The 15,968-nt window shown below is 43.5% G+C and overlaps 2 protein-coding genes across 2 annotated transcripts; one reads left to right on the forward strand and one right to left on the reverse strand.

Moving 5' to 3' along the window:
• Positions 1 to 361: 361 nt before the first annotated feature.
• Positions 362 to 1,412, forward strand: LOC309437869 (taste receptor type 2 member 9-like; the record flags this gene model as incomplete). Its single annotated transcript, XM_082048660.1, has 1 exon — positions 362 to 1,412. One exon carries the CDS (start codon positions 362 to 364, stop codon positions 1,322 to 1,324), a length of 963 nt encoding a protein of 320 aa, XP_081904786.1. The 3' UTR covers positions 1,325 to 1,412.
• Positions 1,413 to 6,806: 5,394 nt separating this feature from the next.
• On the reverse strand, positions 6,807 to 12,976 carry ANKRD66 (ankyrin repeat domain 66; the record flags this gene model as incomplete). Its single annotated transcript, XM_082048982.1, has 3 exons — positions 6,807 to 6,990; positions 11,251 to 11,479; positions 12,838 to 12,976. The coding sequence occupies 3 exons, from the start codon at positions 12,974 to 12,976 to the stop codon at positions 6,807 to 6,809; spliced, it is 552 nt and encodes a 183-aa protein (XP_081905108.1).
• Between the last annotated feature and the right edge of the window lie 2,992 nt (positions 12,977 to 15,968).

The following is a 15,968-nucleotide window of genomic DNA, read 5'->3' on the forward strand; positions in this document are numbered from 1 at the left end:
GACAGAAGAGCCCAGATCATGAATCCTGACAGCGACCAAACATGGGATTGTCACTCAATCACAACATTGCTCACTGCAGAAAAACATCTATTTTGTTTATGTCACCCAATGGAGCTCTTCTGAGTTGAGATTCAAATATTGAAGACTGACACTGATACCAGGTAAGGGAATACCCAGCACATTTACATCCCTGCACCTGCCCTGCTCTGAATAGGAGCAGCACCAAAATCCCCACCACCACCAGCTCTATAAAGCTCCTGTTCCCACGTGTGACACCCAGGAAACAGCAGGTGCCAACCTGCGCCAAGCATTGGTGAAACAACCTGCTTTTCGGGCACAGCAGCTCTACTCATCTTGGAGGATGGCAGCTTGTTATTCTCAAAATAAATTTAATGTCACTTCGTATGACAACATGGTTATACTCGTCGTCACACTTCAGGCATTCGCTGGCATGTGGATAAATGGTTTCATCATTTCTGTACTTTGTATGGCTTGGGTCAAGAAGAAAAGCCTGAACTCCAATGAGAAGATCTTGCTGTTTCTGGGATGCTGCAGGGTTTTGTATTTGTGCATCACATGGGTGTCTTCCTTTCTTCAATCAATTTATCCCTTGTGCTATCAGGTTCAACCCATACCCCAAATATTGACAGCTAGTCAAAGCTTTTTAATGTTTACCAACTTATGGGTTTCTGCCTGTCTTTGTGTTTTTTATTGTATAAAAATTGCAAATTTCAGACACACCTTCTTCACCTACCTGAAGGCAAAAATTGACGGGATGGTGCCATGGTTGCTGTTGGTTTCAGTGCTTTTATCCCTGGTCATCGGCATCCTTATCTACAACATTGCTCAGGAAACACAGTTTGGCAACTTCGATTTCACCTCCCTAGGAAATTTATGGAAACTGAGTATCAGAGTGGATGAACATGTTTTCCCTGTATTTTTAGCCGCCGGCTTGGGATTTGCCTTTTCATTCATGGCAGTAATTTTTTCTGCCTTTCTCCTCCTCTTTTCTCTCTGGAGACACAAACTCAGGATGCAGACAAACTCAATGAAGAACCACAGCGTGGATGTCCATGTCAAAGCCATTAAATATATTCTGTCCTTCTTCTTCATCTATACCATTAACTTTACATGTCTGGTCTTGGCACTGGCTTATGCCACGAAGGAGGCAAATCCTCTGATGTTTCTCGTTTCAGTAGTTCAGTATGCCTTTCCAGCTGTTCATTCCCTTATTCTGATTTTCAGCAATCCCAACCTGAAAAAGACACTGCTAAGGGCTCTGCTCTGTGTGAGGTGCAAGGTTTGCAAGAGACAGGAACTGTAATAAAAGCTGGAGCCCATCAAAAATGTTGATATTTTATTATAAAAAATCAGTAGTTTCTTGTCTAATGCAACTCTCCAGCCAGTATAGATGACACAAATGTTCTAACTTCACCATCTAAATTAAGAAAACATTAAAATTCTTTGATTTTGAATTTTTTTTATTATTATTATTATTATTATTACTGCTTGATTTAGGTAATTCTTTGAGTTAAATTATTGTCAATCACAAAGTTATTCTAGACCTCGTATATGGGCTGGCTGCAAAAGGGGAATAAGAATTCTGCAAACCTTCTAAAAACGCTTTGGTATTTGCTGACTGAAACTACTTAACTAAACGGCATGTTTATATCTATTTTATTTCGCATTTATTTCTGCTCTGGATGTGTACTTTGTAATATTATGAGTTGTATCCACTCTCTCGTCTTGATTTATAACTTATGTGTGAATATGTTTATCACTATTGTTCACCAGAGGTGTTACTGGTTTATAAACAGCAATGCAGAAATGGGTGGAGGTGGAGAGCCCACCTCCCACACCAGCCTTATATGTTCTCTCTCTGCCTTAACTAGTGCAAAAATGTGATTTTCCCTGCTCTGTGCAACTGCTCTCCTGGTCTGCTTTTGCTTTTTAATAGATCTGCTTTCACCAATGGACTCTGGCTCAGTAAAAAGTGGAGAAACCTGGGTTTTGTGCAAAGTGTGGTGTGGAATAAAGTAATGCTTTCATCTCGCAGTGACCCATGGGCAGATCTACGGGGTGTTCATGCAGGGTGCTGGGCAGCTGGGGGTCCAGAGGGATCTGTGAGGCAAGGTCAATGCTGCTCCGTGCTGGGGAAACCCAGTTCCAGGTGTCTCCAGCGGACCCACTACAGGACACAGCTCAGCACATCAGTGATGCTGGTGTCTCCTCTGGGAAAATATATTTAAGAAAAGGCCAAAAACCCTGTCCAGCAGTGAGGAGTGAGGAAAATTGTGAGAAACAGTCCTGCAACAAACAGGGTCAGAGAAGAAAGTGAAGGAGGTGCCAGAGCGGGGAGTCCTCACAGCCCATGGAGAGGACCACGGTGATGTAGGTTGTTCCCCTGACAGCTCATGGACGACCATGGTGGAGGACATATCCACACTGCAGCCATGGAGGACCACATGTTGGAGCTGGTAGACATGACCTGAAGGACTGAAGCCCACGCAGACCCCACACTGGAGCAGAGGATGAACATAAGGAAGAAGGAGCAGCAGAGACAGGGCATTACGGACTGATCGTAAGATCCATTCTCCATTCCCCTGACCTGCTCGGGGAACGGATGTAGAGGAGTTGGGAGTGAAGGAGTGAAGATGAGCCTGGGAAGAAGTGGGGGTGGAGGTGTCTTGGTTTTGTCTTTGTTTATAACCATTCTACTATCTTTTCAGTTGACAATAAATTACATTTGTTTTCCCCAAATCAAGTCTGTTTTGCCTGTGCTGATCATTGGCCAGTGATGTCCCTGTCTTTTTCTCAACCCATAAGCTTTTCCATCTTACTTTCTACCCCTGTCCTGTTGAGGAGCAAGAGCTGGGTGGGGATCTGGGCAGCTGGCCAAGGTCAACCCACCACAGCAGATTATCTAAACATGAGATAGTTTCAACATGAACAGAGTGGAACCTGCTGTTCATTTCTTTCACCAGCTGAGGCCCAGAGGGACATCTTGCCTCATGCCAACTGCCAAGTGTGCATTTTTGAAGCATTTCGGCTGGGTTTTTTTCTGCTTTTGTTTTAAAACACTCACCCAGAAGGAGTAAATTTGCCAGGTGTGGAGCCCAAACCTCAGAGGCCTCCTGAAGCTCTGCAGAATTCAGATATATCCCAAATGCTCTCCAGGGAGTCATCTCAGGTGCAGCATCAGCCCTTCTGGACATTGATTCATTCTATAAGAAGATGTTGAGCTTTCTCTCTCTGCTGCATTTTTGAGAACAACCTTCAATGTATTTCTGGTAGCAGAAGGCTTCTCACACTTTCTTTTGCCCTGATAAAGGAGATGTTGTCACCTTCTAGGACATCAGTGTGAAGGACTCACTGATTTCTATGTATTCTCTATTAGAAATCAACCCAGAGAAAGTGTTTCTGCTCAGAGAATGAGTGGCCCTGGGACAGTAATTTGAAAAGCTGAAGTGAAGGTGAAAAAGCTTTGTTTGTAAGATTTTTAGTTGCCTTTTCTGTGGGCAAAAGAGCACTCCCTTCCCTCTTCCTCTCCATCCCCACAAAAATAGAAAGGGGAAGAGGTTAATAAGAAAGTAAGAAAGTGTTTTCAAACCAGTAGCTTTCACTCTTCTGGATTTTCCTGCAGTACTAAAGTAAAAATACTACATTCATATTTTTCTGCTAAAAATAAAGGGTTACAGTGATCTGACCAAAATTAGATACTCAAAGCACATTGCCTTTAGCTGTTTGCCTTTAGCTGCAATTCAGACCAAATGACCAACTCCACCAAGTCTCAGTTCTACAGTACAAGACACCCTCACCACCCACATTTCCCAAGGGATGCAGATCTTAAATATCTCATCTGGACACATATCCACAGCTGAAAGGCCTTTAAAGGACAGGGACTAGCACACCTCCCTTCTTTCTCTGCTGCTGCTGCTCAATGCAGTTGATCCATTAGCATGGCAGCCTCAATCACTTTCACATAAAGAACATGGAAAATCCATCTTACTCTCTACATCCCACGCAACATCATCCCTCAAAAGCTAACATACCACAAGACTCAGCAAGCAAAACCAATATCTTGCACATATATCTTGGGCTGCATCACAAGGAGTGTGTCCAGCAGGTGGTGGGAGGTGATCCTGCCCCTCTGCTCCACTCTGGTGAGACCCCACCTGCAGTTCTGTGTCCAGATCTGGAGCCCTCAGCACAGGACACACATGGACCTGTTGGAGAGGGGCCAGAGGAGCCACAGAAATGATCTGAGACTGGAACAGCTCTGCTGGGAGGACAGGCTGAGAGAACGGGGGTTGTTCAGCCTGGAGAAGAGAAGGCTCCAGGGAGACCTTGTTGCGGCCTTTCAGTACTTAAAATGGGCTTATAAGAAAGATGGGGACAGACCTTTTTGCAGGCCCTGCTGCAACAGGACAAGGGGTGATGGTTTTAAACTAAAAGGGCAGATTTAGACTGGACATGAGAAAGCATTTTTTTACAATGAGGGTGGTAAAACACTGGCCCAGGTTGCCCAGAGAGGTGGTGGATGCTCCATTCCTGGAGATATCCCAGGCCAGGCTGGATGGGGCTCTGAGCAACCTGATCTTGTTGAAGATGTCCTTGCCCATGACGGTGGGGTCAGATCAGATGAGCTTTGAAGGTCCCTTCAAACACAAACTATTCTATGATTCTATGGCTTGTCACAGATCCACACCAAAACCAAACCAGACAGACAACAAATTCAAAGCAAAATTTATTCTAACTAAAATAGCTCAGCAGAAAACCAAAACAGAAATAAGGTCTATTGAAATCACTCATTACTCCAACAATATTACAACTGCAGGTTCAAGATACTGGTTGGGAGCTAATAAGTTGTCTACTACATAGACAACACACACAGGGCACAGGGAATTCCCAAAGCTTTGAAATGAGGATTCAAAGTGTGCACTAACTCACTCACAAAGGAGAACTCTCTAGGGTAACCCAGATGTTATAATCACTCACCAACAGGGTGAGAGTGCTCAAGGACAGTCCAGAAAATATAATTACTCACCAAAAAGGCGAGGGGATTTTACCTCAAGGAGTTTCCTTTGGCAGTATCTCAACCCAAGGGGAGAGTCCCTGACTACAGACCCACTGCTCTGAGAAGACTAACTCAACATGGAGGTTCTGGAGGGTTCCCAGAGGTTTAGAATGGATATTAGCAAAAAATTCTTCACAGAAAGGGTTTTCAGGCATTGGGACAGGCTGCCTGGGGAAGTGATTGAGTCACCATCCCTGAAGGTGTTTAGAAAATGCATAGATGAGGTTCCTAGGGACATGGTTTAGTGACAATGTTAGGTTAATGGTTGGATTTGATGAACTTGAAGGTTTTTTTCCAACCAAAATGATTTTATGATTCTATGTCTCTGCTTGCACTGTCACTAATTCAACAGCCAAGGCCAACTGTGAATGGAGTTGACATTTGATATGGCTTAAAAGTGCAAAATAGCAAAAGACAAAGCTGGACATTGACTTGTTTGTCCAAACATAGGCATCTCAAGTCCTCTGAGATGTCCTGGGATATCTGAGATATCTGCATGGGGTTGGGAGCTGCAGCACAGGATCTTCTGGAGACCTGCAGGTTCATCCTGGGTACTTGAGAGCACCTCAAGTGGCATTAGGCACTTCTTTGTAGACAGTTTAATTCGTTCCTGGAAATCTAGAAGAGGGAGATGGATCAGGGAGTTGTTTGTTGTGATTGCGATGCCTGACTGCGTGGGTGCAAAGGACACCTATAACCAAGGCACTGCAGAAGAACCAGGTTTGGGTAGTGGAGGGGAAGCAGAGGGGAAGGGAGGCAGACACAGCAGGGAGGGGAAGCAGATACGTCAAAGGTGTCAGAAGTCAGTACAAATGGCTGCCTAGTGTTGGCATGGAATGGAAAACCACTTTGGGTCAAATTCAATTTTTTTATGATTGAGAAGTGAAACAGTTAAAAATGCTTTTTCCATGGAGAGTGTTGATGAGCAGAGGGGTAGCTCAGGACAGGTTCCACAGCATTCCTATGAGCATAGACATAAAAATCGCCGGGGGCACTGCTAAAAATAAGGCAATGCTCTGTCTTGGCAGCCACAGGTGTCTGAAAGCAGTAATGACAGAGAATGTTTTCCCTTCTGCTGAGCCAGGAATGATAGATAGACTGTTAGTCGCATGTGTCCAGTAGAAGGTGAACATCAATGTCTCCTTCAGCCAGAAGACACAACTACACCCCACTCCCAAAGAAGAGGGGCAACACCAGAGACTACAAGCCCCTGTAGAGCCTCCTGGTTGATTCAGGACGAGAAGCAACCAAGCAAAAGCCACAGACATCACCAGAGTTAGCAGAACCACAGTCCCAGATGCTTTCATGAATCAATTAGGAGCAAAACCAATTCTTTCTCAGACAATATGGGTAATTGCTGTCCTTTCTGTAAATCTGTACATTTCAGTGACTTTAAATGTTACTATATTTAAACATCTTCAGCAGTTTTCTGATATTTGAGATCCAATACATATACAGTGCTTTTCAAAAAGATAGACCCAATTTGACATCACTATATCTTTGAAATTGGTCAATCTTTTTGAAACACCATGTAGACAAACCGACAGACAGAAGCACTTCTACTAGTTCCCTATTAATGACAGTGTTTACAGTACATCACAAAAATGCATTCTTGTGGCCATCTGCTTCTCCTGTTCATCCATATTTCACCCTGCGGATGCATCTGATGTTTGTCAGTGTCTTTTCAATGAATTGTGAGTTGTCAGGGGCACCAAATAGGCAAGGGACACTACTGCTTCCCCTTATTTTGTTTATTTTTCTTTGGAGCGGAGAATGTGTAGTTCTCCCAAGAACATGGTGTGTTTCTCCTCTTAAACTCTTCTTTCTTGAGTTCCCAGTCTTCATCTCTCTGGTCTAAGGGGATTCCTTTCATTGCAGCTGTCCTGCGATAGTTCCGGCTCTCCACCTCTGCTCTGGGGAAGAAAGCAAGAGGGCACCTTCAGCTGCACAGTCACACCATCATTCTTGAGTGACCTGTCTACAGGATCAAGGGATCATTTATTCATATCATCAAACCACTGTTGATGGCAATACATAAGAAAACACTGAGGCTCAACTCAAATCCAACAGCATTCAGCCCTCCAAGTGACCAGGTACTCACTGAGAGTTGGGTTGAAGTGGGAAACCTTCAGTAAGTATCTCCAGTGAGATCGGCCTTTCACCACCAGAATCATAATTTTAACCATAAAAAGCTTTCAAAGACTGATATTGTGAATTTGTGTGCTATTAAATAGACTTAAGCACATTTAATGCAATTGTACATGGTATATTAACTCACTGCAACTGCAACATTTCTACTTTCATTCATTTTTTGTACTGCTTATTCATAAGTACTAGAAATTCCTAATGCCAAAACATCAGATCTGAAGATGGTTGGAACTTGGGAGGATTTTTACATTGTTATTCTTTATAGACAACCTTTTAAAATTATCTAATCCTAAACCAATTCAGCCCTGAAATTTTGCTAAATTTTGCATTCAAATCCAGAACTAAAGTTGACAATTCATCCTCACTTCTGTTTTTTAAATAATAGCTTGAATTAAACAATGTCGTAGAAATAAGGCTGTGCTGCAGAGGTTCAAATTTCGCATGGGAAACCATTATGTAGAAAATACCACTTTCCCCAGCCCAATATCCCCATATGCAAATAATTCACAACTCTCCTCTGGTTGCTGGGGTTTTTAGATGGGGTTTTCAAGTTGTCTCTATGATTTCAAATGTGTGAAACCTGTTGGATGTCAAACACTGAACCACCATTCATCCAGACCCTGGGATCTCCAAGTCAGCAGGGAGTTTGCTCTTGGCATCTGTAGGTTAAGAAAGTCGTCATTTGTTTTGTGATATTAATATTCTTTCTATTAAACAAAATCAGACTGAGATCTTTAGTGAAGGACACTGTACAAGATGGTAAACTAAAAATAAACATAATTCACTATAATTTTCCTTAGAGCCTTGAAATGTCAATGGTTTTCATTACACTTCCCACTGTAAACAACCAAAGCAAATTAAAAACCACTTTCATCAACACCAAAATGAATATACTCCTTTGAGCAGTAGTTGGGTTTTTTCATTTTTTTTTTAATCATCTCAGTTGTGGTTTTGTTAATCACAGCTCTAAAATGTTTTTCCTATTAATTACTGTTAACTTTCTCTTTACAACCTTTACATGTGCCTGGCACAGACACAGTAATTATTTTGGAAAAAAAGTAACCTTAGACTAAAAAATAGATAGCTACTTTCTGCCTTTTGTAGGCACTGGGGTATTTCAAAAGGATTAGTACATCTATCCTTCACTCCAAGTCATACAACATAGAATCATGGAATGGTTTGGGTTGGATGGGACCTTTCCCTCCTACTGTCTGATTTTGTAGGTACTTGGTATTTATGGAGCTCTGTCAAAAACACCATCGAATATTGGGAAAAGTCCTTTTTTTCTGCAATACAGCAGCTTGGTCACATCAGAGCAATGCTGTCCTGGCTGAGAACACCGAGTAAAGCCAGCGGCTTCACACAGATGTGCTGCATAGCGTGGGCCTACTATATGTATCCATGTATACACACATACATACACATGCACAAACATGTTTGAGAGAGATGGTTGATGCCCCATGTCTACTGGTGTTTAAGAGGCATTTTGAAAATGTCCTTGGTAATGTGTTTTAACTTTTTGTCAGCCCTGAAGTGGTCAGGCAGTTGGACTAGATGATTGTTGCAGGTCCCTTCCAACTGAACGATTCTATTCTATTCTATTCTATTCTATTCTATTCTATTCTATTCTATTCTATTCTATTCTATTCTATTCTATTCTATTCTATTCTATTCTATTCTATTCTATTCTATTCTATTCTATTCTATTCTATTCTATTCTATTCTACTGCTACCAAGGGCAAGAAACCTTTCTGTACACTTTTAGATATATAGCAGGAGCCTTTTGTGCAGTTTCAATGCTCGGCACTTTGCAGAGAGGCTGGTGGCAGAGATGGATCACAGGTCTCCATGCCACTCACCAACATCTTCAGCGGCTCTCACAGCATCCAGGGAAAAGCCCATCTTGTGCAAAAAAAAAAAAAAAAGAAATAGTAATAACTCTAATGCAAATTACGTGTTTGTTACTCAGAAGCAGCTGTGTTTTGAAGGCTGTTTCCCATCCTTTGCATGTCCATGCAAACCTCGGTGACTGGTATGGATATTCTGTAGCACAATATTCCTAATATTTACATGTTAATAATATTTACATGTTAATACATGTAATATTTCCATGTTGATGCAAACAGTTCTCAGCACAGAGCAGTGGCTCAGCCTGGGTAGATCATGCAGATGGCAACACGTGGGGTCAGACACACAGTGTGCAAGGAAAATGTGGGGGTTCAAAGAGACTGAATTGGGATTTAGGAAGGATTTGGATGCTAATAGCCCTGTTTGGATATGCATGTCAGCCCTGCATTTGGCACAGACTGTTATTTTCAAAATTGCCTTTTCTCTCTTTTTTGCATGACAGGCAAATATCCAAAACTGACAGTGATGCTCGGTAACAAAATATCCCTCGTATTTGCATACCAACACCACAGACACCGTGAGCAGCGGGCAGACCTACTGCAGAGCATCAGTGTGCAGACACATGCTTCACTTTCTGTCTGCAGCACAGGACAGTTCTGCCCAGCTCCCACCAGAGCTGTGGAGCACGGCCTGGCCATGGACATCACCTCTGGGACCTTCTGCACACCTGAAGGAGCAGAAGGTAATTGTGATCATGCCACAAACGCCAGTAATTCCTCCTGACATGAGGAAGTGAAACTGTTGCAGGAGGGTGAAGGTGTCCACTGTGGTTGTAAATTATAGTGGTTGGGTTAAAAAAAGGGTTCCTGAGCCCCGATGATAAACTCTTGGCTGCCAATAGGGAGTGTCATGGCTGTGAGGCGATCATACAGGCTTCAGGTGTCTTTGGAAAGACCTTGAGGTGCTGGAGTAAGTTCAGAGAAGGGAAATGAAGCTGGTGAGGGGTCTGGAGCACAAGTCTGATGAGGAGCAGCTGAGGCACCTGGGGCTGTTCAGCCTGGAGAACAGGAGGCTGAGGGGAGATCTTATCACTGTCTACAACTACCTGAAAGGAGGTTGTAGCATGGAGGGGGTTGGTCTCTTCTCCCAAGTAGCAAGTGACAGGATGAGAGGAAATGGCCTCAAGTTGCATCAGGGGAGGTTTACATAGGATATCAGGAAATATTTCTTCAGGGAAAAGGTTGTCAGGCATTGGAACAGGCTGCCCAGGGCAGTGGTGGAGTCACCATCCCTGGAAGGGTTTAAAAGACAGGTAGATGAGGTTCTTAGGGACATGGTTTAGTGCTAGAGTTAGGTTATGGTTGGATTTGATAATCTTAGGGGTCTCTTCAACCAAAATGATTCTATGATTCTATAAAATGTCCAAGGCATGGGCATTCAAACCATCTTCCCAGTTATTAACTTCTCTCAGCCATTCTCCTGGCTGAGCCATGCAGCCACGGGGTGAGTCAGGTCAGCATGTGGCGCTGAAAGACTCATTTTCCACCTTTAATTAGTCATTGACCTCAGAAAACCCTCCATCAGCTATAAGTCACCCTAGGCTGTTGCCTGGGTGGCACAAACAAGGATGTCAATCATCCTGTCAATCATTCTCCCAGACGCCTCCACAGGCATCACGTCAGCATCATCCCGGCAACTCCCCCATCCTTGCTGTCACCTCACCGTCACGGCTCTGGTGCGCAGCCAAGTGCAGGGCACACGCTACAGACGTGGCAGGACTTGATAAGCAGGATTTATTGGTGAGATTAGTGCAAAAATAACAGCACTGAATAGGTAAACAATTATTATAAATTATTAATCAAGGGCAACAGGCCTATAGACCTCTCCCTTTCTAGGATAGACAATATTTAGCTTTTCTGATATAGAAACTGAGCAGGCCAAGAACTGAAAACTGTATAAAGAAATAGAAGAAAGTGCCTTATTCTCAAATCACCGGCAAACCTGAGTATTTGCTTATTTATTAATACTTCTTGTGCCTGATGGCTTTAATAGGCTTTAGGTGGAAATATAAGTAGCACACTCATATTTGTTCTGGTCCTTGCTATAGCAAGTCAATTTAATTTGATGACGCTGGAGCCCCATCAGCCACCATGGTGGGACTGGCCATTGCCACTCATCTTTCCAAGAACCTGGAGCAGTCCTGGTGCCCATAGATTTCCGCGATCCTCTTGGGAGTGTCGCCGAAGAGGTCGGCCGCGTCCATGGCGGCGTGCAGGGAATGAAGGGTGCGGAGCACCCCCAGTCTCCCCGATTCGGCAGCAAAGTGAGCCGGGGTCCAGCCCACATCGCTCCGCAGGCAATGCCGGGCACCGTGGTCCACCAGCAGCTTGACCAGCTCCGATTGCCCTTGATTGGGCAGGAAAACAGGTAGAAAAGATGCACCTGCATTAGACTTTATACCTTCTGGATGCAGAAGTTGATCATAATTCCCTCAGTCATGTAATGATGGATTCTACCCATGGCCTGCCTCTTTGATTTACCCAATAAATGATACTTGTTAGAAAACACTGATTTTTTTTTCCAAACTAGGCTGCTTCCAGAAGCATTTTGCAACAGAACAAACAATATAATCAAAAAGCTTTCGACTAATTTCTGAACAGCACATCTCAATTAGTTAATGACAGATTGGCTGTCGACTCTTTCATTGTTTCATTTTGGTTTTTAGTTCAATGCAAAATAAAATTTAAACATTAAAAAACTGGAAAATCTGTAGGCAGCTTTACTAAAACAAAGGTTTGTTTGGTAGAAGACGGAGAAATTACTCATTTTCATTCACCTTCATATTCTTCTAACTTGTGGAATTGCTTAAAGAAGGAAAAATATTATTTCTTTCCCACTTCACACTGCCTTAACTGAGCTAGATTGTTCCCAATGGCACCTAGGCCATGCCAGGCTCTCATCATCATTTTCTTAAATAGCTCAATTCCCTTTGCTGCTGCCCAAATGAGTAATAATCCATCAGGACAAAAGTAAAATGTGGTGTCAAGTGTAAACCAGCAAATTACACACCTGACTTCTGAGCAAAGAGAGATACCATGACATGAGAACCCAACATGTAACAAACACCCTAACATGGAGGAGTAAAGGCCCACTTTCCCATTTTACACTGTGTACAACTATACATTATATACTGTTGCATTAATCTCTTTTCTGGGTTGAAAAGAGGCATTTTACCTTGACAGTTCTGATGGTGAGGGACCAAATGGCAGCTGCAAACAACTCTGGTCCTGTGCTGTTCGGGTGGGATAAAGGGAGTGCAATGTATAACACCATGTAATTATTTTGTTCTATTTGTTTTGATAAATACCTGCTAGAAATACAGTGGGTTTGACTTTCTGCTCATTCATGCAGGTATATGTGAGAAATAACTACTCTGAACTCTATGAAGCCACCTCTTAGAAAAGTAAAGTGAGGAACAAGCAGACATGCTGTATGTACATATCATGTACATTGTAAATTTTCACACATGATGGAAAAAAAAAAAAGCTAAAAAATCACTTTGATGATAATCCCATAAACTATTTTGAAGGCAAAGTTCCCATTTAAATTGGTATTTTGCTCTTTTTCCTCATTAAGGACAAAAGGATTAGATATGAGCTGTGACTATCACCAGCACTAATTGCCATCATAGCAAGATGTAATTACAATCAGCATCATTTTTTATGACGCTAACGCAGAGGCGACAGGGCAGAGGGTGCCCTTACCTTTCGCAGCAGCCCAGTGCAGCGGGGTCCTGTCGTGCCAGTCGACATCCTTGTGATTTGGGTCGCAGCGCCCTGACCTCAGAATCTCCTCCGCCAGGTCGTAGTCCCCCACGGCCACGGCCTCGTGGAGCTCTGTCATGCCGCACACTTCACAACGGCGCCTGGTAAAAGGGGGACGGTTGTTTAGTGAATGTGTGTTGGTGTATCAGTTCCTCTCAAGAGCAATTTTTACAGAACAAGCAGCATCTGGGTTAAAAATGAGAACGTGGGAAACTGCGATTTATCAAAAAAAAAAAAAAAGAAATTAAAAAAAGGAATGATAGTAAGAAAATAAATAATTTATCCTCAAACCAGTGATCACGGCCTGATGGTGATGTTTAATTAGTCAAAAATCTGGAGCAAAGTGCAGCCCTTTATATAAAGGACAAAACCACATCGCATTTCTCAAGGATGTTGCTAATGAACAGCCCGCTCAGGCCAAACATTTGCAGCAGGTTTGTTGGTTCTCACTTGCCATGGAAACTGGCTCCTCCCCTGCCAGTGCTGCAGATCCATTAGTGGCAGCATTTTATTGCAATGGAAGAAATGTCTGTGTAAGTATCTTCTGATTTTGTTTGGTGCAAATAATGTAGATAAGCCATGCTGCTAAAAAGTCTCACCTCCATAGCTGTGCTTTGGAATTTCTAGTCACATTCAACAGATCCCTATCAAGAAACACAAGCAGATCTCCAGCACCTGCAGAGCTGTGGATTTAAACAATTAAACCTGTTCTAGGGGATATTTCCTTGCTGCTTTGCTGGCAAGGAATTTAAACAGCTTGCAAGGATCACTACGGTGCCCTGAGAGTGGAAACACTGCAATATTTTCTCCAGTCTGGCCAAATCAATGGGGAGAAAAATTTTTATATTCCCATATCAACCAATTAACTCAAGAGAGTTAATTAGTCCAGTCCAACTCTTCTTGGTGACAACCAGTGATAGGACAAGGGGTAATGGGTACAAACTGGAACACAAGAGGTTCCACTTAAATTTGAGAAGAAACTTCTTCTCAGTGAGGGTGACAGACACTGGAACAGGCTGCCCAGGGGGGTTGTGGAGTCTTCTTCTCTGGAGACATTCAAAACCCGCCTGGACACCTTCCTGTGTAACCTCATCTGGGTGTTCCTGCTCTGGCAGGGGGATTGCACTGGATGAGCTTTCGTGGTCCCTTCCAGCCTCTGACATTCTATGATTCTGTGATTCATGAACCAGAAGACTTTTAGGATTTGGTCCAGCTTTTGCATTGCATTTACTTCATGGAGTAATTTTCACAGATTGGAAAGAGCATGATTACCACACTCAGCATGTTGGAAAGGACCAACACTGGAGCTTGCAGGGGCTGATGTGATGGAACATTTGCAATCCCAGGGGCTACAGTACTTTAAAAGGGCTGATAAGAAAGATGGGGACAGGTTTTTTAGCAGGGCTTGTTGTGACAGGACAAGGGAGGTTCAGGCCGGACATGAGGAAGAAATTTTTTACAATGAGGGTTGTAAAACCCCGGCCCAGGTTTCCCAGAGAGGTGGTGGATGCCCCACCCCTGGAGACATCCCAGGCCAGGCTGGACGGGGCTCTGAGCAACCTGATCTGGGTGAAGATGTCCCTGCTCATGGCAGGGGTGGCACTGGATGAGCTTTGAAGGTCCCTTCAACACAAACTATTCTATGATTCTACATGCTGGGAGCCAGAGGTGGATGGGGCCATTTCCCTGCTCCATAGACATCCCATGCAGGATGGAAGGACACACCACCATCTCCACCCTACTTTCTTGTAAGAAAAAGGTGAGATACAGAGGTCAGAGGGAATCACAGCCTGCTTCAGTAGGTCCCCTGACTTAGGTATTTGGAATCCGTAGACCAGATCCAAGAGCAAGACCCATATGTGACCTCTACTGAGTTTTACTCTGGCATATCTGAAAATATCAGAATATATTGAAAAATATAATAATTTTGGACCTCCTCAGTGGGCCACAAATGTATCAGAGGCTTTCTCAGGCCTCTGTTACTTTAACCACTCATGCACCACTTCGTCCTCCTCATTTCCTCTCACTAACCTTGAAGAACCTGTTCCTTTAGATTAAACAGAGGTCTTCAGAGTTGTCCTTCAAGGCCTTTCGTCAGCATTAAATCTATCCTGAAAATGCTACACCTTAATGCATCCAGTGAGTGACAGACAACAGTACAGGAAAATAAATCTTGGACCTTTCCACACAACATTTTTATTCTTTTCCAAGAAAATGCCAACAAAATTCAAAGCTTAAAAATATAGCTTAAATTTCAAGCACCTTTGTGCTCTGCTAGCTTCACATCATACACGTATCCACGCAAAGGAAGAGAAGCCAGTGATCTCACCCCAGGAGCTCAGCAGCTCTCCAAGGAGACAGTCCATGGGTGCAGCTTCACAAGGAATTTAGGCCAAGCCAAATTTTACCTTCCCTCGCTTCCCTGCCAGCACCTTTTGCAAGCCTTGATACTTATATGGTTGTTTCCTCACCTGGATCAACCTCTTAGAAAACTAATCTTTTATTATTGGTGCTGGTTTTAGGGTTAATTCCCTAAGTTCAGCATTATCAGGCTGTGCAAAGCGGTGGTTGCTTAAAGACCACTGCACCAGTAGGGACCTGCACTTGATGCACCTTAAATCACTCCAAAAGTTGCACTGAAAAGTGGGATCAGCTTCCTTAGTGTGTTATTACAGAGTCACAGCACGGTTGGGCTTGGAAGGGACTTCTGGAGATCATCTAGTCCAACCCACCTGCTAAAGCAGGTTCACTTAGAGTAGATTCTGGCTTCTTATACAGCCAGAAGAAAATATTTGGATTTTTATGCAGGGACACTGAGCCAAAAGTCTCCCCTCCTTGCCCAGCCATAAGGTCGCAGCTCCTCCATGGAATGCTGTGATCCATCCAGGGGTATTTTCTCACAGGGATCCCAGCCCGATGCCACCACACTCGGCAGCACGGAGGAAAGCCAGAATTTCACAGCCACATGCCAACAAGCCCATATCTAAACCCGCCCCTGCCCTGCAAAGGCACATCCCGGTGTCTACGCAGCCGCCGGGTGCTCTGGGGTGTTTTTGTGTGTGTGTGGGGGG

This window comes from Streptopelia decaocto (genome assembly GCF_964273445.1).
Source record: "Streptopelia decaocto genome assembly, chromosome: 3".
Taxonomy (NCBI): domain Eukaryota; kingdom Metazoa; phylum Chordata; class Aves; order Columbiformes; family Columbidae; genus Streptopelia; species Streptopelia decaocto.